General features: G+C 29.8%; 1 protein-coding gene across 1 annotated transcript in view; it reads right to left on the bottom strand.

The window, feature by feature from the left end:
- Positions 1-24471, bottom strand: part of LOC148950289 (uncharacterized) — a 41704-nt gene that overhangs the window by 7285 nt on the left and 9948 nt on the right. Inside the window, exon 2 of the mRNA XM_089091826.1 lies at positions 2203-2481. Within this exon, the coding sequence (XP_088947952.1) occupies positions 2203-2462 (260 nt within the window). The 5' untranslated portion in view covers positions 2463-2481. The remainder of the gene's footprint in view (positions 1-2202; positions 2482-24471) is intronic.

Genomic DNA, 24471 nt, shown 5'->3' with positions numbered 1-24471 from the left:
TTTTCGATCAACCTTCGAGGGCTGAACGAAAAGCAGGTCGTCCTCAGTTGGGGTTCGAGGGTGTGGTTAGCAAAGATTAAAGAAAAATGGGGGCTTCTTAATAGAGTATAAGGAGGGAAGTTTTTAATAGGTTGTGCTGGAGGAGGAGCCTGCGTAGCTATGTTGGCATCAGACGGTTTGGTGTTGTGGTGAGTTGTTAGCAGTAGTAATAATAGTATTGATTTAAATTAGGACCCTGACACAGCCGAATTTTTATCCGAAGGGAAATCTGATATAGAAAACCCGAAATTTTATAATATAAAGAAGGTCACGTTTCCGATCAGGACTGAAAGTCCCATTAGATGGAATTGGTGGGTGGATAAAAGGATTTGGGGAATTTACTTAGGAAGGTTTGCTTGTTCAATTGCATGACATCAATTGTTGAAGTGTATTAGTATTTCAGCGGAACCAAAACTTGTCTCTGCCTATCCGTATGTCTAGTGGTTGTGTATTTCCATGGAATAATTTTGGTAAGTACTTTTTTCTAGAAGCAAATCACTTGAAGAGGATTTTTTTTTTACCTAGAAAAATTAAGCTGCAAATAAATAATTGAAACGTTGGGTTATATTAAAATGGTTTCTTTACTTTCACATACAAGTACAATCTTACAGGCTCAAAGGATGGTATTTATGTTTTATAATGGGCAATTAATCAGCTTTTTACTTACCATGCAGCTTTGCAATTTCTACAGCTTGTAATTTCTACTGCTACTACAACTAACAACTCACTGCAATACCAAGCTACCTGAGGCCAACACAGCTACGCACGCTCCTCCTCCACCCAAATTTATCCAAAGCCTACCTCTTTACACCCTCCAAAGAAGCTCCCATTTCCCTTAAATCTTTCCCTGTGACAGCCTCCCAGTCCATTCGAGGACGACCTGCTTTCCGTTTGGCCCTACACCAAATTAATTACAATAATGACTCAAAACAACGCTTTTTGCATTAGAGACTTTCAGAGTTCAAAGTTTGACTGTCCTTATCCAGTAAAATTACCATACATGATCGTATTGAGAAAAAAGGCTCAAAGTTTTAAACTATTGCACAAGTCAAAACAGCTGGTATACTACTAATGCTGAAACTACAGTGGCACCAAGCGGCCTGAGGCCAATACCACTGCGGACGCTCCTCCTCCACACCAGTCTATTCAAAGCTTCATTCTTTAACCCCTCCTTTGTAGCTCCTCATTCGTTTAAATCATTGCTTACAGCCCTTCCCATCACATTCGGGGACGACCTGCTTTTTATTGGGCCCTAATGGATGGCCAGCAAGCACAACTATTGGTAATTTTTCATCTTCCATTCGTTAAACGTGGCCCTAGCCATCTTAACCTTTTTTTTTCATTATAGACCTAGAAATTTGGATCGAACCATTTTTTTGCATAGCTTGCTGTTTAAAATACAGTCAATCAAAGGAATATCTATACCTATTCTTAGACAAATTGACATTTGCTGGGGAACTCACTCACTGTTGCCTTTTCTTTAGATTAATTTTTAAAAAACGAAGTCTTTCTGAGCGAAGTAAAGAGCGAATTTGAAACTTAAAACGAACAAAAATTACTTCACAGCCTATCTAACAGATATCGATAAAGCTAGTGCAAATAAATCAACTGGTAATATTCCCTATGTTTGTAGGATTATAGAATATTAACACTTTACTGAAAAGACAAAAAAGTATAGAAGTATTTGTACAATAAAAGTAATCATTTAAGGACACTTTTAACAGTATAAAAATAAAGCATTTTGGGATTATCACTTTATTTTTTAGTTTTTTCGTTTAATTTGGCATTACTTCTGCGTAATGAGCTCAGTCTAATGTTTGACTGTCCTTTTGATCGGAAAAGGACATTTAATGATTATTTTGCAGACAAGTTAGAAGTGAATGAATCTTGATAGTATTAGAACCACAGACTCGCTTTAGAATGTGTATAATAGCTTAAAATTCACCATTGTATAGAGAGAAATAACCAGATTTCCAGAGTTCATATTATGTTTTATTTGTTCTTCATTTCGAGTGCTTCTGCAACCATGATAAGATAGTTACGATAATAAGATCAATATGAATAGTGGTACTAATATTTATGTCAAAATTATTGACAACAAACAATTAAAATAACAGTCTTTCCTATTCACAGTAACTTGAAGCCTAAAAGTAGCAGTTTTACCTTGAATCAACTGGAGCATTGGTGAGACAATTTTCATTGCGGCTAGCCAAATAGTTACAATGCACAAGGTTAGGGTTAGATGAAGCAACAACTTTGTTCAAGCTCTGTGAGTTATTTTGCAAACAAGATAAGCTATTTGCTCGGATCTCCATTTTCATGGGTGAGTTTTTTGAAAATTTTGCGACCGTTGAAGAATCTTTCAGTTGTTCAAAAGAAATTCCGCTGTCGTTGCATAAGTTAACTTCTAGTAATCCAGCCATTCTGCACACTTTATTAAACCTGAAAGAAATACAAAAGTCCAACTATTACTTCAAAAATTAAAAAAATAATTCTGCCCCCCTCCCAAAAGAGTCCAAAAAAGAGCCAAAAACTTTATTTCCCAAAGGGTTTGAAACTTACACCGAACCAAGAGCACCCCAATTCACATTAAAAATTAAGAAAGAAGAAAAAAGTTAGGACGCGGGAACTCCAGAAATAGCGCAACCAACGTAGTTTTGTTCTATCGTTTTGAAACTTACACCTGCAAGCCCTTGGAGTAGAGATGCCTCAGGAGGTCGTGACGGGGCACCAAATATGGGCATATTTGCCAAAAACAAAAGGAACTCGCTGAAATTACGTTTAGGGATTGTTTGGGCGAAACCGTTTTAGACATTTTAGGGAATTATTTCGGCGAAACAGTTAGAGACATTTTAAAAGATGATTTTAGAAGAGGTTTTAGAAAAAGATTTGAGGGTGAAACTCTGTGGTCGTTATAATACACAAGTTGTATTTTAACAGTGTCGTGAGGTCCTCTACCCCAGCCCCCAAGGGCTCTAATCCCCCTACCCCAACCCCAAAGGGTTCCGATCCCCATACCCAACCCCCAAAGGAAACCCCCGGTCCTCAAAGGTCCCCCCGGGCTCCCGAAGGACCCCCCCGTGTCCCAAAGGCCCCTGATCCCCCAAGTTTCACTAATTTTTTAAGGCGTTATTTTATATTTTAAGAACAAATTATTTTCTTTAAGTCCCTCCTAAACCCCTTTTATAAGTTGAAGTACCCATCCTTTCACTCACAGCTTTACTATAGTGCTTTTTGAATACTCCAACACCAAGCAATACTTTTGAAAGGCAATTCAGAACCAGTTGTTTTCTTAAAGTCCCTCCTAAACCCATTTTAAAAGTTGAAGTACCCATTCTATACACCCACAACTTTTCTCTACAGCTTTTTGAATGCTCCAACACCAAGCAGTACTTTTCAAAGGACATTTCAGAACAAGTTCTTTTCATAATGTCCATCCTAAACCCATTTTACAAGTTAAAGTTCCCATCCTTTTCACCCACAACTTTACTTTACAGCTTTTTGAATGCCCAACACCAAGCAATACTTTTCAAAAGCCATTTCAGAACAAGTTCTTTTCTTAGTGACCGTCCTAAACCCATTTTACAAATAGAAGTACCCATCCTTTTCACCCACAACTTAGTTATAGATAAGAGTTTGAAATTTTACCTTAGAGACTTAGCTTAGAGTTTTAGTATAGTTTTGTTTTAGTTAAGAGTTTAGAAGTTTTTTTTTGATTAGAGTCTTAGCTTAGAGTTTTTTTTATAGTTCTAGTTTAGTTTAGTTTAAGTTAAGAGTTTAGAGTTTTTAGCTTAGAGTAGTAGCTTAGAGTTTTATTAAGAGCTCTAGTTTAGTTTAGTTACAGTTCAGAATTTAGAGTTTTAGCTTAGAGTCATAGCTTATAATTTTACTTAAAGTTGTAGTTTGGTTAAGTTTTAGTTAAGAGCTTCGAGTTTTAGCTTAGAATCTTAGCTTAGAGTTTTTGTTAGAGTTCTAGTTTAGTTTAGTTTTAGTTAAGAGTTTAGAGTTTTACCTTAGAATCTTAGCTTAGAGTTTTAGTTAGAGTTGAAGTTTAGTTTAGTTACAGTTAAGAACATAGTTTTATCTTAGAGTCACAGCCTAGAGTTTTACTTAAAGTTTTAGTTTGGCTAAGTTTTAGTTAAGAGTTTCGAGTTTTAGCTTAGAGTCTTAGCTTAGAGTTTTTTTTTATAGAGTTCTAGTTTAGTTTAATTTTAGTTAAGAGTTTGATGTTTTACCTTTGAGTTTCAGTTAGAGTTATAGTTTAGTTTAGTTTTAGTTATGAGTTTTGTGTTTAACCTTAGAGTCTTAGCTTAGAGTTCTAGTTTAGTTTAGTTTTACTTAAGAGTTTAGATTTTTATCTTAGATTCTCAGCTTAGAGTTTTTGTTAGAGTTCTAGTTTATTTTAGTTTTAATTAAGAGTTTAGTGTTTTTAGTTTAGAGTCTTAGCATAGAGTTTATGTTGAAGTTCTAGTATACTTTAGTTTTAGTTTAGATTTTTAGCGTAGCTTAGAGTTTTTGTTAGAGTTGAAGTTTAGTTTAGTTTTAGTTAAGAGTTTAGAGTTTTTTTTTGTTAGAGTTCTAGTTTAGTTTAATTTTAGTTAATAGTTTGATTTTTTAACATTGATTTTAAGTTAGAGTTCTAGTTTATTTTATTTTTAGTTAATATTTTATAGTTTACCATAGAGTCTTAGCTTAGAGTTTTAGTTAGAGCTCTAGTTTAGTTTGGTTTTAGTTAAGAGTTTAGAGTTTTAGCTTAGAGTCATAGTTTAGAGTTTTACTTAAAGTTATAGTTTGGCTAAGTTTTAGTTAAGAGTTTCGAGTTTTAGCTTAGAGTCTTAGATTAGAGTTTTTTGTTAGAGTTCTAGTTTAGTTTAATTTTATTTAAGAGTTTGATGTTTTACCTTTGAGTTTCAGATAGAGTTGTAGTTTAGTTTAGTTTTATTTAAGAGTTTTGTGTTTTAACTTAGAGTCATAGCTTAGAGTTTTAGTTTAGTTTATTTTTACTTAAGAGTTTAGAGTTTTAGCTTAGAGTCTCAGCTTAGAGTTTTTGTTGGAGTTCTAGTTTATTTTAGTTTTAGTTAAGAGTTTAGTGTTTTTAGCTTAGAGTCTTAGCTTAGAGTTTATGTTGAAGTTCTAGTATAGTTTAGTTTAGTTTAGAGTTTTAGCTTAGCTTAGAGTTTTTGTTAGAGTTGAAGTTTAGTTTAGTTTTAGTTAAGAGTTTAGAGTTTTTTTGTTAGAGTTCTAGTTTAGTTTAATTTTAGTTAAGAGTTTGATTTTTCAACTTTGAGTTTTAGTTAAAGTCCTAGTTTATTTTAGTTTTATTTAAGAGTTTAGAGTTTACCATAGATTCTTAGCTTAGAGTTTTAGTTAGAGTTCTAGTTTAGTTTAGTTTTAGTTAAGAGTTTAGTTTTTCAGCTTAGAGTCATAGCTTAGAGTTTTACTTAAAGTTATAGTTTGGTTAAGTTTTAGTTAAGAGTTTAGAGTTTTTAGCTTAGAGATTTTGTTGAAGTTCTAGTTTAGTTTAGTTTTAGTTAATAGTTTAGAGTTTTAGCTTAGAGTCTTAGCTTAGAGTTTTTGTTAAAGTTGAAGTTTAGTTTAATTTTAGTTAAGAATTTGATGTTTTACCTTTGAGTTTCAGTTAGAGTTCTAGTTTAGTTTACTTTTAGTTTAGAGTTTAGAGTTTTTTAGCTTAGAGTCTTAGCTTAGAGTTTTAGTTAGAGTTCTAGTTTAGTTTAGTTTTAGTTAAGAGTTTAGAATTTTAGCTTAGAGTCTTAGCTTAGAGTTTTTGTTAGAGTTCTAGTTTATTTTAATTTTGAGTTCTAGTTTAGTTTACATATAGATAAGAGTTGGGAGTTTTACCTTAGGGACTTAGCTTAGAGTTTTAGTTTAGTTTATTTTTAGTTAAGAGTTTAGAGTTTTTAGCTCAGAGTCGCAGCTTAGAGTTTTTTTTGTTAGAGGTCTAGTTTAGTTTTTGTTAGGTGTTTAGTGTTTTACCTTAGAGTCTTATCTTATAGTTCTAGTTTAGTTTAGTTTTAGTTATGAGTCTAGAGTTTTAGCTTAGAGTCTTAGCTTAGAGTTTTTATTAGAGTTCTAGTTTATTTTAGTTTAAGTTAAGAGTTTAGAGTTTTTAACTTAGAGTCTTAGCTTATAGTTTTTGTTGAAGTTTTATTTTAGTTTATTTTTTGTTAATAGTTTAGAGTTTTAGGTTAGAGTCTCAGCTTAGAGTTTTTGTTAGTGTTGAAGTTTAGTTTAGTAATAGTTAATAGTTTAGAGTTTTAGCATAGAGTCTTAGCTTAAAGTTTTTGTTAGAGTTATAGTTTAGTTTAGATATAGTTAAGAGTTTAGAGTTTTACCTTAGAGTCTTAGCTTAGAGTTTTTGTTAGAGTTGAAGTTTAGTTTAGTTTTAGTTAATAGTTTAGAGTTTTAGCTTAGAGTCTTAGCTTAGAGTTTTTGTTAGAGTTCTAGTTTATTTTTGTTTTAGTTAATATTTTATATTTTTTATATTATAGTCTGATCATATTTTTTTTATTATTTATATTTTATTTTATTAATATTTAATAATTTATTTTTTTAGATTAGAGTCTTATATTAGAGTTTTTGATAAGGTTGAAGTTTAGTTTAGTAATAGTTAATAGTTTAGAGTTTTAGCTTAGAGTCTTAGCTTAGAGTTCTTGTTTAGGTTCAAGTTTAGTTTAGTAATAGTTAATAGTTTAGGGTTTTATCTTAGAGTCTTAGCTTAGAGTTTTTGTTAAGGTTGAATTTTAGTTTAGTTTTAATTAAGAGTTTAGAGTTTTTTAGCATGGAGTCTTAGCTTAGAGTATTTGTTAGAGTTCTAGTTTAGTTTAGTTTTAGTTAAGAGTTTAGAGTTTTTAGCTTAGATTCTTAGCTTAGAATTTTAGTTAGAGTTGAAGTTTAGTCTAGTTATATTTAAGAATTTAGAGTTTTAGCTTAGAGTCATAGATTAGAGTTTTAGTTAAAGTTGTAGTTTAGTTAAGTTTTAGTTAAGAGTTTAGAGTTTTAACTTAGAGTCTTACCTTAGAGTTTTAGTTAGAGTTCTAGTTTAGTTTTGTTTTAGGTAAGAGTTTAGAGTTTTATATTAGAGTCTTAGCATAGAGTTTTAGTTAGAGTTCTAGTTTAGTTTAGTTATAGTTAATAATTTATAGTTTTACCTTAGAGTCATATCTTAGAGTTTTAGTTAAAGTTATAGTTTTGTAAAGTTATAGTTAAGAGTTTAGAGTTTTACCTTAGAGTCATAGCTTAGAGTTTCAGTTAGAGTTCTAGTTCAGTTTAGTTTTAGTTAAGAGTATAGAGTTTTAGCTTAGAGTCTTAGCTTAGAGTTTTAGTTTAGTTTAGTTTTAGTTAAGAGTTTAGAGTTTTTTAGCATAGAGTCTTAGCTTAGAGTTTTTGTTAGAGTTCTAGTTTAGTTTAGTTTTAGTTAATAGTTTAGAGTTTTTATATTAGAGTCTTATCTTAGAGTTTTAGTTAGAGTTGAAGTTTAGTTTAGTTACAGTTAAGAATTTTTAGTTTTAGCTTAGAGTCATAGCTTAAAGTTTTACTTAAAGTTGTAGTTTAGTTAAGTTTTAGTTAAGAGTTTCGAGTTTTAGCTTAGAGTCTTACCTTAGAGTTTTTGTTAGAGTTCTAGTTTAGTTTAGTTTTAGTTAAGAGTTTTGAGTTTTACCTTAGAGTCTTAGCTTAGAGTTTTAGTTAGAGTTCTAGTTTAGTTTAGTTATAGTTAAGAATTTAGAGTTTTAGCTTAGAGTTATAGCTTAGAGTTTTAGTTAAAGTTATAGTTTTGTAAAGTTATAGTTAAGAGTTTAGAGTTTTACCTTAGAGTCATAGCTTAGAGTTTTAGTTAGAGTTCTAGTTCAGTTTAGTTTTAGTTAAGAGTATAGAGTTTTAGCTTAGATTCTTAGCTTATAGTTTATGTTAGAGTTCTAGTTTATTTTAGTTATAGTTAAGAGTCTCGAGTTTTTAGCTTAGAGTCTTAGCTTAGAGTTTCTGTTAGAGTTCTAGTTTAGTTTTCTTCTAGTTAAGAGTTTAGAGTCTTAGCTTTGAGTCTTAGCTTATAGTTTGTGTTAGAGTTATAGTTTAGTTTAGTAATAGTTAAGAGTTAAGAGTTTTAACTTAGAGTTTTATCTTAGAGTTTTTGTTAGAGTTCTTGTTTAGTTTCGTTATAGTTAAGAGTTTAGTTTTTTACATTAGATACTTAGCCTAGAGTTTTAGTCTAGTCTTAGTTAAAAGTTTAGAGTTTTAGCTTAGAGTCTTATCTTAGAGTTTTATTAGAGTTCTAGTTTAGTTTAGTTTTAGTTAATAGTTTTGAGTTTTTAGCTTAGAGTCTTAGTTTAGAGTTTTTTGTAGAAGTTCTAGTTTAGTTTAGTTTAGAGACTTGGAGTTTTAATTAGAGTTCTAGTTTAGTTTAGTTTTAGTTAAGAGTTTACAGTTTTAGCTTAGAGTCTTAGCTTAGAGTTTTTGTTAGAGTCCTAGTTTAGTTTAGTTATAGTTAAGAGTTTGGAGCTTTATCTTAGAGACTTAGCTTAGAGTTTTAGTTTAGTTTAGTTTTACTTAAGAGTATAGAGTTTTAGCTTAGAGTCTCAGCTTAGAGTTTTTGTTAGAATTATAGTTTAGTTTAGTTTTAGTTAAGAGTTTAGTGTTTTTAGCTTAGAGTCTTAGTTTAGAGTTTTTGTTTAAGTTTTATTTTAGTTTAGTTTTAGTTTAGAGTTTTAGCTTAGACTTAGATTTTAATTTGGAGTTCTAGTTTAGTTTAGTTTTAGTTAAGAGTTTAGAGTTTTAAGCTTCGATTTTGATTTTAATTTTATTTATCTATAGTGTAGTTTAGTTTTGGTTAATAGTTTAGAGTTTTTACTAAGAGTTTTATCTTAGAGTTTTACTTAGAGTTAAAGTTTAGTTACAGTTAAGAATTTGGATTTTTAGCTTAGATTCTTAGCTTAGAGTTTTACTTAAAGTTATAGTTTTGTTACGATTTAGCTAAGAGTTTCGAGTTTTAGCTGAGACTTAGCTTAGAGTTTTTGTTAGTGTTCTAGTTTAGTTTAGTTTTAGTTAAGAGTATAGAGTTTTACCTTAGAGTCTTAGCTTAGAGTTTTAGTTAGAGTTCTAGTTTAGTTTAGTTTTAGATAAGAGTATACAGTTTTACCTTAGATTCTTAGCTTAGATTTTTAGTTAGACTTCTAGTTTAGTTTAGTTTTAGCTAAGAGTTTAGAGTTTTACCTTAGAGTCTTAGCTTAGAGTTTTAGTTTAGTTTAGTTTTACTTAAGAGCATAGAGTTTTAGTTTAGAGTCTCAGCTTAGAGTTTTTGTTAGAGTTCTAGTTTATTTTAGTTTTAGTTAAGAGTTTAGTGTTTAGAGTTTTAGCTTAGAGTCTTAGCTTAGAGTTTTTGTTGAAGTTCTAGTTTAGTTTAGTTTTAGTTTAGAGTTTTAGCTTAGAATTAGAGTCTTACTTAGAGTTCTTGTTTAGTTTAGTTTTAGTTAATAGTATTGAGTTTTAGCTTAGAGTTTTAGCTTAGTTTTATTTATAGTTTTAGTTTAATTTAGTTTTAGTTAAGAGTTTAGAGTTTTACCATAGTCTTAGCTTAGAGTTTTAGTTAGAGTTAAAGTTTAGTTACAGTTAAGAATTTAGATTTTTAGCTTAGAGTCATAGCTTAGAGTTTTACTTAAAGTTATAGTTTTGTTACGATTTAGCTAAGAGTTTCGAGTTTTAGCTGAGACTTAACTTAGAGTTTTTGTTAGTGTTCTAGTTTAGTTTTGCTTTAGTTAAGAGTATAGAGTTTTACCTTAGAGTCTTAGCTTAAAGTTTTTGTTAGAGTTCTAGTTTAGTTTAGTTTTAGTTAAGAGTTTGATGTTTTACCATTAAGTTTCAGTTAGAGTTCTAGTTTAGTTTAGTTTTAGTTAAGAGTTTGAAGTTTTAGCTTAGAGTCTTAGCTTAGAGTTTTAGTTAGAGTTCTAGTTTAGTTTAGTTTAGTTTTAGTTAAGAGTTTAGAGTTTTAGCCTAGAATCTTAGATTAGAGTTTTTGTTAAGAGTTCTAGTTTAGTTTAGTTTAGTTTTAGTTAAGAGTTTAGAGTTTTTAGCTTATAGTCTATGCTTAGAGTTTTTGTTGAAGTTCTAGTTTAGTTTAGTTTCAGTTAATAGTTTAGAGTTTTAGCTTAGAGTTTTAGCTTAGAGTTATAGTTAGAGTTGAAGTTTAGTTTAGTTATAGTTAAGAGTTTAGAGTTTTAGCTTAGAGTCGTAGTTTGGAGTTTTTGTTAGAGTTCTAGTTTAGTTTAGATATAGTTAAGAGTTTGGAGTTTTACCTTCGAGACTTAGATTAGGGTTTTAGTTTAGTTTTAGTTAAGAGTTTGGAGTTTTTAGCTTAGAGTTTTTGTTAGAGTTCTAGTTTAATTTAGATATAGTTAAAAGTTTGGACTTTTAACTTTGAGATTTAGATTATACTTTTAGTTGAAGTTCTAGTTTAGTTTAGTTTTATTTAAGAGTTTAGAGTTTTAGCTTAGAGTCTTACCTTAGAGTTTTTGTTAGAGTTCTAGTTTAGTTTATTTTTAGTTAAGAGTTTAGAGTTTTTAGATTAGAGTCTTAGATTAGAGTTTTTGTTGAAGATCTAGTTTAGTTTAGTTTTAGTTAAGAGTTTATAGTTTTAGCTTAGAGTCGTAGCTTAGAATTTTTGTTAGGGGTATATTTTAGTTTAGTTTTAGCTAAGATTTTAGAGTTTTACTTTAGAGTCTTATCTTAAAGTTATAGTTATAGTTGAAGTTTAGTTTAGTTATAGTTAAGAATTTAGAGTTTTTAGCTTAGAGTCGTAGTTTAGAATTTTTGTTAGAGTTCTAGTTTAGTTTACTTAAGAGTTTAGAGTTTTAGCTTAGAGTCTTAGATTAGAGTTTTTGTTAGAGTTCTAGTTTAGTTTAGTTTTAGTTAAGAGTTTAGTGTTTTACCTTAGAGTCTTAGCTTAGAGTTTTAGTTAGAGTTATTGTTTAGTTTAGTTTAGTTTTAGTTAAGAGTTTAGAGTTTTAGCTTAGAGTCTTAGATTAGAGTTTTTGTTAGAGTTCTAGTTTAGTTTAGTTTTAGTTAAGAGTTTAGAGTTTTTAGCTTAGAGTCTATGCTTAGAGTTTTTGTTGAAGTTCTAGTTTAGTTTAGTTTTAGTTAATAGTTTAGAGCTTTAGCTTAGAGTCTTAGCTTAGAGTTTTTGTTAGAGTTGAAGTTTAGTTTAGCAATAGTTAAGAGTTTGGAGTTTTAGCTTAGAGTCTTTGCTTAGAATTTTTGCTATAGTTCTAGTTTAGTTTAGATATAGTTAATAGTTTGGATTTTTACATTCGAGACTTAGCGTAGGGTTTTAGTTTAGTTTTAGTTAAGAGTTTAGAGTTTTTTAGCTTAGAGTTTTTGTTAGAGTTCTAGTTTAGTTTAGTTTTAGTTAAAAGTTTGGTGTTTTACCTTAGAGTTATATCTTAGAGTTTTAGTTAGAATTATAGTTTAGTTTAGTTTTTGTTAAGAGTTTAGAATTTTAGCTTAGAGTCTTACCTTAGAGTTTTTGTTAGTGTTATAGTTTAGTTTAGTTTTAGTTAAGAGTTTAGAGTTTTTAGCTTAGAGTTTTAGGTTATAGTTTTTGTTGAAGTTCTAGTTTAGTTTAGTTTTAGTTAAGATTTTATTGTTTTTAGCTTAGAGTCGTAGCTTAGAGTTTTTGTTAGAGTTTTAGTTTAGTTTAGTTTTATTTAAGAGTTTAGAGTTTTGGCTTAGAGTCTTAGCTTAGAGTTATAGTTAGAGTTGAATTTTAGTTTAGTTTTAGTTAGGAATTGATAGTTTTTAGCTTATATTAGTAGTTTAGAATTTTTGTTATAGTTATAGATTAGTTTACTTAAGAGTATAGAGTTTTATCTTAGAGTCTTAGCTTAGAGTTTTTGTTAGAGTTTTAGTTTAGTTTAGTTTTAGTTAAGAGTTTTGAGTTTTAACTTAAAGTCTTAGATCAGAGTTTTAGTACAGGTTGAAGTTTCGTTTAGTTTAGTTATAGTTAAGAGTTTATAGTTTTAGCTTAGAGTCTTAGCTTAGAGTTTTAGTTAGAGTTATTGTTTATTTTTGTTTTTTTAAAAGTTATAGCTTAGAGGTTTAGCATAGAATCTTAGCATAGAGATTTAGTTAGAGTTGAAGTTTAGTCTAAATTAGCATAACCACAAAATTACACGATATTGCATAGAAATACCAAAACCATAGGTTAGATTAGGTTAGGTTAGAGGTTAGGTTTCTCCATGTTTAAGTTAGGTTAGATTAGGTTAGCTTATCCTGTGCGCTCATGTTAAGCGAACCGAATCTTACCTAACTTTAACGTGGAGAAACTTAACCTCTACCCTTACCGAATCTAACCTATGGTTTGGGTATTTATATGCAATATTGTGTAATTTTGTGGTTATGCTAGTTTGGACTAAACTTCAACTCTAACTAAATCTCTAAGCTAAGATTCTAGGCTAAACCTCTAAGCTATAACTCTTAACTAAAACTAAAATAAACAATAACTCTAACTAAAACTCTAAGCTAAAACTATAAACCCTTAACTATAACTAAACTAAACGAAACTTCAACCTTAACTAAAACTCTAATCTAAGACTTTAAGGTAAAACTCAAAATTCTTAACTAAAACTAAACTAAACTAAAACTCTAACAAAAACTCTAAGCTAAGACTCTAAGCTAAAACACTAAACTCTTAAGTAAACTAAACTAGAACTCTAACAAAAATTCTAAACTACGACTCTAAGCTAAAAACTCTAAATTCTTAACTATAACTAAACTAAACTACAACTCTAAATATAACTTTAAGCTAAGACTCTAAGATAAAACTCTAAACTCTTAACTAAAACTAAACTAAACTAAAACTCTAACAAAAACTCTAAGCTAAGACACTAAGCTAAAACTATAAACTCTTAACTAAAACTAAACTAAACTAGAGCTTCAACAAAAACTCTAAGCTAGACTCTAAGCTAAAAACTCTAAACTCTTAACTAAAACTAAACTAAACTAGAACTCTAACAAAAACTCTAAGCTATGACTCTAAGCTAAAATGTGGTAAAGCTTTCTAATTTAGTTAATTATTAAATTAGTAAAAATATATATGACGCAAATATAAAGTTTTCAAAATACCACTTTTTAAGATAAGGATACAAATCGTGGAATGTGTGGGCTTGGAGGTAACTTGCTCAATAACCAATTTCCTGGCTGTATGCGTCAATTTACCGGAAGAACGTGGTTAGGTTTTTCATATATATACCCCGATTTTTGGGACTGAAGGCAAACTTTTTGACTTGCCGGGTGAACCTCTGCCCGTTTGTTTCTCATTAGAAATACCTTGGACTTTGTCTTATAATCGTAAGTGTCTAAGTATCTTATTTATATTTTATTGTTGTTTTATTGAGACTTGTGGGCTACTTGGGACAGCCAGTCCCAGTAGCCAGAATATATCCGATTTTATTATAGGGTAAATGAATAAAAGTATTGTATTTTAGACGAACTCTCTACGATCTATTTTTAGCCTCTCGAACATACTCAGTCGGTACGCCTCATTAGTTCGGTCATAGCCTAAGGCACGCTACCAAAGTTCAATTACCTAAGGGCCAGAGTTTATCTCCCCTATAAAGGGAGAATAAAGGCATTACAACCCCCAAATACATCAAATAAAGCTTCATAACAAAAATTATAAACTCTTAACTAAAACTAAAATAAAATATAACTACAGAAAAAACACCTGGCTATGCCAAAAATGTATAACCCAGACCTATTATATAAAACTAAACTAAACTAGAACTCCAGCTCTAACTTGATGCTAAAACAACAAGCTAAAAAACTATAAACTCCTAAATAAAACTAAACTAAAAAGTGACCCTCATCTAGGACTCTGGGGTACAACTTCAAAAGCTAAACTATATCTAAACTAAACTAGAACTCTAACTAAAACTCTATGCAACGACTCTCAGCTAAAACTCTAAACTCTTAAATATTGCTAAACTAAACTTCAACTCTAACTAGAACTTTAAGCTAGGACTATAAGGTAAAAATCTAAACTTTTAACTAAAACTAAACTAAAATAGAACTTAAAAAAAAACTCTAATCATAGACTCTAATCTAAAAAGTCTAAAATATAAAATAAAAAAAAAATAAAATATAACTATAAAATAAACTCTAAGCAAAGACTATAAGCTAAAATTCTAAACTCTTAACTAAAACTAACCTAAACTAGATCTCTAACTAAAACTCTAAGCTAAGACTCTAAGGTAAAACACTAAACTCTTAACTAAAACTAAACTAAACTAGAACTCTAGCTGAAACTCAAAGCAAAAACAACAAACTCTTAACTAAAACTAAACTAAACTAGAACTCTAACAAAAAATCTAAACTAAGACTCTAAGGTAAAACTCTAAACTCTTCACTAAAACTAAACTAAACTAGAACTCTAACAAAAACTCTAAGCTAAGACTCAGCTAAAACTCGAAACTATTAACTAAAACTTAACAAAACTATAACTTTAAGTAAAACTCTAAGATATGACTCTAATCTAAAAATCTAAATTCTTAACTGTAACTAAACTAATCTTTAACTCTAAATAAAACTCTAATATAATACTATATTTTAAAACTATAAAATATAAACTAAAAATAAAATAGAATATAGATATAAATAAAATTTAGATAATAATATAAGCAAAAATATATTAACTCTTAACTAAAAATGAACCAAACCAGAACTATAATTAAAAATCGAAGTCTAAGCCAAAACTCCAAACTAAAACTAAACTAAACTAGAACTACAAGAAAACACTAAACTAAGACTCTAAGCTAAAAACACTAAACTCTTAACTAAAACTAAACTAAACTAGAACTCTAACAAAAACTCTAAGCTGAGAATCTAAGCTAAAACTGTATACTCTTAAGTAAAACTAAAATAAAGTAAAACTATAAGCTAAGTCTCTAAGGTAAAACTCCAAACTCTTAACTAATACTAAAATAAACTAGGACTATAACTTAAACTATAAGATAAGACTCTAAGGTAAAATTCTAAACTATTAACTAAAACTAAACTGAACTAGAACTCTAACAAAACTCTAAGCTAAGACTCTATGGTAAAAACTCTAAACTCTTAACTAAAACTAAACTAAACTAGAACTATAATTAAAACTCCAATTATAAGATAAAACTCTAAACTAAACTAGAACTTCAACAAAAAACTCTAAACTAAGACTCTAAGGTAAAATCTCTAAACTATTAACTAAAACTAAACTAAAATATAACTATAATAAAACTCTAAGATAGGACTCTAAAATAAAACTCTAAACTCTTAACCAAAACTAAACTAAAACTCTAGTCTAAGTCTCTAAGGTAAAACACCAAACTCTTAACTATAATTAAACTAAACTAGAACTCTAATAAAAACTCTAAGCTAAGACTCTAAGCTAAAACTCTAAACTCTTAACTATTACTAAACTAAATTAGAACTCTAACACAAACTATAAGCTAAGACTCTAAGCTAAAACTCTAAACTCTTAACTAGAAGAAAACTAAACTAGAACTCTAACGGAAACTCTAAGCTAAGACTCTAAGCTAAAACTCTAAACTCTTAACTATTACTAAACTAAACTAGAACTCTAACACAAACTATAAGCTAAGACTCTAAGCTAAAACTCTAAACTCTTAACTAGAAGAAAACTAAACTAGAACTCTAACAGAAACTCTAAGCTAAGACTCTAAGCTAAAAACTCGAGACTCTTAACTATAACTAAAATAAACTAGAACTCTAACATAAACTATAAGCTAAGAATCTAAGCTAAAACTCTATACTCTTAACTAAAACTAAACTGAACTAGAACTCTAACTAAAACTCTAAGCTATGACTCTAAGGTAAAACTCTAAACTCTTAACTATAACTTTACAAAACTTAACTTTAACTAAAACTCAAAGCTTTAACTCTAAGCTAAAACTCTAAATTCTTAACTATAACTAAACTAAACTAGAACTCTAACAAAATCTCTAAGCTAAGACTCTAAGGTAAAACTATAAACTCTTAACTAAAACTGAACTAAACTAGAACTCTAACAAAAACTCTAAGGTAAGACTCTAAGCTAAAACTATAAACTCTTAACTAAAACTTAACCAAACTACAACTTTAAGTGAAACTCTAATCTTTGACTCTAAGCTTAAACTCAAAATTCTTAACTGCAACTCAACTAAACTTCAACTCTAACTAGGACTCTAAGCTGAGAATATAAGCTAAAAACTCTAAACTCTTAACTAAAACTAAACTAAACTATAACTCTAACTAAAACTATAATATAAGAATCTAAGCTAAAAACTATAAACTCTTAACTAAAACTAAACTAAACTAGAACTCTAACAAAAACTCTAAGCTAAGACTCTAAGCTAAAAAACTCTAAACTCTTAACTAAAACTAAACTAAAACTCTAAGCTAAGACTCTAATCTAAAACTCCAAACTCTTAACTATAGCTAAACTAAACTTGAACTCTCATAAAAACTCTAAGCTAAAACTCTAAGCTAAGACTCTAAACTCTTAACTATAACTAAACTAAATTAGAACTCTAACACAAACTATAGGCTAAGACTCTAAGCTAAAACTCTAAACTCTTAACTAGTAGTAAACTAAAGTAGAGCCCTAACAAAAATTCTAAGCTAAGACTCTAAGCTAAAACTCTAAACTCTTAACTATTACTAAAATAAATTAGAACTCTAACACAAACTATAAGCTAAGACTCTAAGCTAAGACTCTAAACTCTAAACTAGAAGAAAACTAAACTAGAACTCTAACAGAAACTCTAAGCTAAGACTCTAAGCTAAAAAATCGAGACTCTTAACTATAACTAAAATAAACTAGAACTCTAACATAAACTATAAGCTAAGACTCTAAGCTAAAACTCTATACTCTTAACTAAAACTAAACTGAACTAGAACTCTAACTGAAACTCTAAGTTATGACTCTAAGATAAAACTCTAAACTCTTAACTATAACTTTACGAAACTATAACTTTAACTAAAACTCAAAGCTTTAACTCTAAGCTAAAACTATAAATTCTTAACTATAACTAAACTAAACTATAACTCTAAAAAAAACTCTAAGCTAACACTCTAATGTAAAGCTCTAAACTCTTAACTAAAACTAAACTAAACTAGAACTCTAACAAAAACTCTAAGCTAAGACTCTAAGCTAAAACTCTAAACTCTTAACTAAAACTTAACTAAACTACAACTTTAAGTAAAACTCTAAGCTATGACTCTAAGCTAAAACTCTAAATTCTTAACTGTAACTAAACTAAACTTCAACTCTAACTAGGACTCTAAGCTAAGACTCTATGGTAAAACTCTAAACTCTTAACTAAAAATAAACTAAACTAGAACTCTAACTAAAACTCTAAGCTAAGAATCTAAGCTAAAAACTCTAAACTCTTAACTAAAACTAAACTAAACTAGAACTCTAACAAAAACTCTAAGATAAGACTCTAAGATAAAAAACTATAAAATCTTAACTAAAACTAAATTAAACTAAAACTCTGAGCTAAGACTCTAAGCTAAAACTCTTAACTATTACTAAACTAAAATACAACTTTAACAAAAACTCTAAGCTAAGACTATAAGCTAAAACTATAAACTCTTAACTAGTACTAAACTAAACTAGAACTTCGACAAAAACTATGGTAAGACTCTAAGCTAGAAACTCTAAACTCTTAACTAAAACTAAACTAAACTAGAACTCTAACAAAAACTCTAAGCTAAGACTCTAAGCTAAAATTCTAAAATCTTAACTAAAACTAAACTAAACTAGAACTCTAACTAAAAGTCTAAGCTATGACTCTAAGTTAAAACACCAAACTCTTAACTAAAACTCAACTAAACTAGAACTCTAACAAAAACTCTAATCTAAGACTCTAAGCTAATAAAACTCCAAACTATAAACTAAAACTAATATGAAATATAAATATAATATATTAATAGAGTTTATTAAACCAATCGTTTAAATATAACTAAACTAAAATAGAAATATAAAGATCACTCTGATCTAGTTCTCTATGGTAAGACTAAAAACTACCACCTATAACTAAAATAAACTTCAAATATAAAAAAAAATATAAGCTAAGACTATAAGCTAAAACTCTAAACTATTAACTATAAATAAACTAAACTAGAACTTCAACAAAAACTCTAAGCTAACACTCTAAGCTAAAAACTCTAAACTCTTAACTAAAACTAAAATAAACTAGAACTCTAACAAAAACCCTAAGCTAAGACTCTAAGCTAAAAAAAACTCTAAACTCTCAAGTAAAACTAAACTAAACTAAAACTCTAAGCTAAGACTCTAAGGTAAAACACCAAACTCTTAACTAAAACTAAACTAAACTAGAACTCTAACAAAAACTCTAAGCTAAGACTCTAAGCTAAAAAACTCTAAACTCTTAACTAAAACTAAACTAAACTAAAACTCTAAGCTAAGTCTCTAAGGTAAAACTCCAAATTCTTAACTATATGTAAACTAAACTATAACTAAAAATTAAAATAAACTATAATTATAACAAAAACTCTAAGCTAAGACTCAAAGCTAAACTTCTAAACTCTTAACTAAAACTAAACTAAACTAGACCTCTAACTAAAACTCTAAGCTAAGACTCTAAGCTAAAAAACTGTAGACTCTAAACTAAAAGTAAACTAAACTAGAACTCTAACTGAAACTCAAAGGTAAAACATCAAATTCTTAACTAAAATTAAACTAAACTTCAACTCTAACAGAAACTCTAAGCTAAGACTCTAAGCTAAAACTCTAAACTATTAACTAAAAACTAAACTAAACTAGAACTTCAACAAAAATTCTAAGCTAAAAACTCTAAACTCTTATCTAATACTTAACCAAAATATAACTTTAAGTAAAACTCTAAGCTATGACTCTAAGCTGAAAATCTAAACTATAAACTAAAACTAAACTAAACTAGGACTGTAACTAAAACTCTAAGCCAAGAATCTATGGTAAACTCTAAAATCTTAAATAAAACAAAACTAAACTAGGACTCTAACTGAAACTCAAAGGTGAAAAATCAAGCTCTTAACTAAAATTAAACTATTCTAGAACTCTAACAAAAAAACTCTAAACTCTTAACTAAAACTAAACTAAACTTCAACTCTAACAAAAACTCTAAGCTAAGCTAAAACTCTAAACTCAAACTAAACTATACTAGAACTTCAACATAAACTCTAAGCTAAGACTCTAAGCTAAAAACACTAAACTCTTAACTAAAACTAAAATAAACTAGAACTCTAACAAAAACTCTGAGCTGAGACTCTAAGCTAAAACTCTAAACTCTTAAGTAAAACTAAACTAAACTAGAACTCTAAGCTATGACTCTAAGGTAAAACACCAAACTCTTAGATAATTTTGGAGACCACACTGCCTTTCCATGACGATAAATAAAAGTTCAAATAGGGATAAAATCCTTTTAATAGACAGTGTTTTTTATAACAGTGATAGAAATTCACAAAAATACCAGATATTTCGGTCACATATACAGTGACCGTCATCAGTAGTAAAACTAAAATAAAACAATTTAAAAAAAAATTTTATATACTAAATCAAATAACACTACATATTGTTTGAATCTCTAATTCTTTTCAAAGCAAAGGCGGAAGCTAGCCTCTGACCTTCTTGGATTCAGTTCATTAGCGTTCAATGATATAACATTTGGACAAAGGTCAACTACATTGGGTAAATTGAACTTTATTCTGTCAGATTTTAATAAATTATCATAGATAGAGTCCAGCCGATATTCACCTGTATCCCGATTCAAAGCAATATTCTTGAATAAGATTTTCTTTATTTCAAGAACTTCACGAAAATTTTGCTTTAAACCCCGATCCCTAGAAATCAAAGAGACATTCTCGAACAAAATAAAATGGTCTGGAAAATTAAAAATATGTTCCGAAAGGGCTGAAGTGAAATCTTCAGACTTAGAATCTTGCTTTAAAGCTAAAGTAATAGAATCTTTGTGTTGTAATAATCTCATTTCCAAACTCTGGTTAGTACGTCCCACATATGAGCTTCCACAAGTACATGGGATCTGATCAACCCCACTTTGTTTCCCCAATGAAGTTTGCTCCTTCCCAGAATTTAGAAAACTACCCAAAGTATTATTACTCTTTAAAGCTACCCTTAAACCATTGCTTTTTAAAATTCTTTTAAGTTTTTCACTTAGCCCGGGTATATATGGTGAGGAACAAAAAACATCCTTCTCCCGAGTTGTCTCCAAGACTTCCTTAGAAATCTCTAGAAACCTTTGCCTTCTTTTTGAAAAAGTCTGGTTAATTAACCACTCTGGATACATGTTGCTTATTAGTATTTTCCTTAGAAAAGAAAACTCCTCCTCAAAAAATTTTTGATAGCAAATACTAAAGATCCGATCAGTTAAAGAAATGATCAAACCAATTTTTACTTGGCGAGCGTGATCGGAACTATAAGACAAAAATCTATTGTTATTTGTCGGTTTTCTGTAAATTTTAAAATCCAGACTATTTTGATTTTTCAAAAGAAGAACACCAAGGAAAGGAAGTTTCCCATTCTCTTCCAATTCAACGGTAAACCTTAAATCCCCTCCCAAACAATTAAGATGTTCCAAAAATCCCTTTAATTCCTCCTCCCCCTAATCCCATACTGAAATAATGTCATCCATATACCGGCCCCAGAAAATATGTTTTAAAAAATATGAATCTAACGCAATTGTTTCAATATTCTCCACAAAAATATTAGCTAATAAAGAGGATAAAGGGGCCCCCATAAGTAAACCATTTATTTGTTCGATATACTCCCCTCTAAATTGAAAAAAGCAAGAGAACTCATTGCACAACCTTACTAAATGCATAATTACACAAACTTCCAAATCTGTTTTGCCACTAATCAAATCCAAGTTTCTTAACAGCTTTCCTTCTAGAAGAGTTTCGGCTGTTTCTACATCAATATTTGTGTACATTGATATAATTTCGAAGCTTGAAAGCAAAGAACTCGAAAAAATTTCTACTTTTTTCAGTTTTTCAACCAAATTCGAAGAATTCTTAATGTACGAAATTTGTGTAGACCAAAGTGGCTTACAGAATGCCACTAACCACTTGCTTAAAACACTTGTTGGTGACCTTGTACTTGACACAATTGGTCGTAATGGTAGGTTAGGCTTATGAATTTTGGGAAATCCATATAATTTAGGGCACAAGGAACTGCGTGGCAGGCATTTGTAATAGAGTTGAGGTGTAATTTTTCCTTCATCCTTTAAGCACTTCAATTCTTTCTTAAACTTATTTGTAAAAGAGTCTGTTGGATTATACGATAGCTTCTTGTATGTTTTTTCATCATTTAGTAAACTTCTTAATTTTGATTCGTAGTCCTCAGTATTGATCACAACTAAAGTGTTACTCTTATCTGCTTTTGTAATGGTAATTGAATCATCCTTTTTCAAGTTTTTAAGAATTCTTATGTCTTTGATGGTCGTACTAGGAAATGTCGGTTTCAATACAAAATTATAAAGGGTTTTTACGGTAGAAACTCTTACTAAGCAAAAATCTTTTATTAGGTCTGCGTTTTTATACAAAGATGTTTCTATTCAAGAGATAATATCTTCCAAAGGGACTTTATCTGGTTTAAAACAAAATTTTGGAACCTTTTCAAGCACTGATTGTTCTTGTATCGTTAATGTTCTTGATGAAAAATTAACCACATCTGGTGCAAGAATTGACGAAGGTATTACCGCATTATTTGTGTATAATTTCGAAAACTTTTTTTGCAATCTTTCTCTGGAAAGGCGAAAGTCATGATTGAAGTGATTTTTTCCTGTTTGTTGAATAAAACAAAAGTCACTTACACTAACCTTTTTTGATATAAGATTTTTCAGGGATAGTTTATCTCTCACTATTAAAGCTCTTTTTCGACTTTTATCCTTAATAATGTGATTTAAAGCCTTGACATGTAAGCTTCGTTCAAACTTTTTTTCCTTGAAAGTGCCCAAATGTAAATTGAATTTTAGTGAAGGTGGTACAATTCTCATCTTCTTACATTATAGAAGAAAATTCTGTTGGTTGATAACATTTGCACGTTTTTTCTGAGTGTTTATATATTTATCCAAATATTTTGTAAAAATATCCCCATAAATATAACGGAGATAATTTTGGAGGCCGCACTGCATTTCCATTGCGGTAAAATAAATATTCAAATGAGGATAAAATCCTTTTAATAGACATTGTTTTTTATAACAGTGATAGAAATTCACAAAAATACCAGATATTTCGGTCACATATACAGTGACCGTCATCAGTGGTAAAACTAAAATAAAACAATTTAAACCAAAAGTTTATATACTAAATCAAATAACACCACATATTGTTTAAATCTCTAATTCTTTTCAAAGCAAAGGCGGAAGCTAATCTCTTTGACCTTCTTGGATTTGGTTCATTAGCGTTCAATGATATAACATTTGGACAAAGGTCAACTACATTGGATGAATTGAACTTTACTCTGTCAGATTTTAATAAATTATCATCGAACTCTAACAAAAAACTCTAAGCTAAGACTCTAAGGTAAAACTCAAAACTCTTAACTAAAACTTAGCCAAACTATAACTTTAAGCAAAACTCTAATGTACGACTCTAAGCCAAAACTATAAGCTATCAACTGTAAATAAAATTTCATCCAACTCTAACCAAAATTCCAAGATAGGAATACGGAGTGAATCACAAAAATCTAAAAGACGGCTAAACTATGTTGTAACTGAAACACACAGTTTATGCTATGGATCCAAGCTAAAAAACAAAACTATTAACAAAAACTTAACCAAACTAAAACTTTAAGTAAAATTATAAGCTATGACTCTAAGATAAAACTCCAAATTATGAACTATAACTAAACTAAACTAAAATGGAACTCTGAATAAAACTCTAACATAAGACTCTAAGATACAAACTCAAAACTCTTAAGAAAAACTAAACTAGAACTCTAATAAAAACTCTAAGCTAAGACTCTAAGCTAAAAAAAAACTCTAAACTATCAACTAAAACTAAACCAAACTAAGACTCTAAACTAAGTCTCTAAGGTAAAACTTCAAACTCTTATCTATAACTAAGTTGTGGGTGAAAAGGATGGGTACTTCAATTTGTAAAATGGGTTTAGGACGGTCACTAAGAAAAGAACTTGTTCTGAAATGCCTTTTGAAAAGTATGGCTTGGTGTTGGGCATTCAAAAAGCTCTAAAGTAAAGTTGTGGGTGAAAAGAATGGGAACTTCAACTTGTAAAATGGGTTTAGGATGGACATTATGAAAAGAACTTGTTCTGAAATGCCCTTTGAAAAGTATTGCTTGGTGTTGGACCATTCAAAAAGCTGTAAAGTAAAGTTGTGGGTGTAAAGGATGGGTACCTCAATTTGTAAAATGGGTTTAGGAGGGACATTAAGAAAATAAAACTTGTTCTGAAATGCCTTTGAAAAGTATTGCTTGGTGTTGGAGCATTCAAAAATCAGTATAGTAAAGTTGTGGGTGAAAAGGATGGGTACTTCAACATGTAAAATGGGTTTAGGATGGACATTAAGAAAATAACTTGTTCTGAAAAGATATAATAAAGCCTTAAAAAAGTATTAAAAAATGGGGGCTCTGGGGCCTTTGGGAGCCGGGGGGACCTTGGGGGCCGGGGGGCTTCGTTGGGGGTGGGGGTAGGGGGAGCTGAACCGTTGAGGGTGGGGGTAGGGGTATCAATACCCTTTGTGGCTGGGGTAGAGGACCTCACAACACTGTTCAAATACAACTTGTATATTATAACGACCACATAGTTTCACCCTCCAATCTTTTTCTAAAACCTCTTCTAAAATCATCTTTTAAAATGTCTCTAACTGTTTCGTCGAAATAATTCCCTAAAATGTCTAAAACGGTTTCGCCCAAACAATTCCTAAACGTAATTTCAGCGAGTTCCTTTTGTTTTTTGGCATCCCTGTGCTTTCACATTTAAAATTACTAAGAAACCCTTTCGCGCGCTAATCACTTCATCGCTAAGATCAAAACATTCACCCGGAAACAATTCTCTTGGTGGAACTCCAAAGACATTAATAGACATTCGCTCGGAAACAATTCTCTTTAGAAACAACAAATTAATTCCCCTTTCGTGAATCAATAATTCCCCTTAGAAACAACAAATTAATTCCCCTTTCATGTCAAATCAATCAATCATGACATCATCTGTCATGTGTGATCTAAACTTTGCCTCGGAAACAATTCTGGTCGAACTCCAAAGACATTAATTAACTTGACGTCATCTGTCAGACATTATTAAACTTTGCCCGGAAACAATTTGATTAATGACTGACAGCACAGGTGTCCCACTTTGATTAACCACGTGTTCTCCCTAATGACTCTATGCCCATATTTGGTGCCCCGTCA

Source organism: Artemia sp. Qi Xiang Cuo, chromosome 7 (assembly GCF_049724085.1).
Source record: "Artemia sp. Qi Xiang Cuo chromosome 7, ASM4972408v1, whole genome shotgun sequence".
Lineage (NCBI taxonomy): Eukaryota > Metazoa > Arthropoda > Branchiopoda > Anostraca > Artemiidae > Artemia > Artemia sp. Qi Xiang Cuo.
This window is presented reverse-complemented; position numbering and strand designations above follow the sequence as displayed.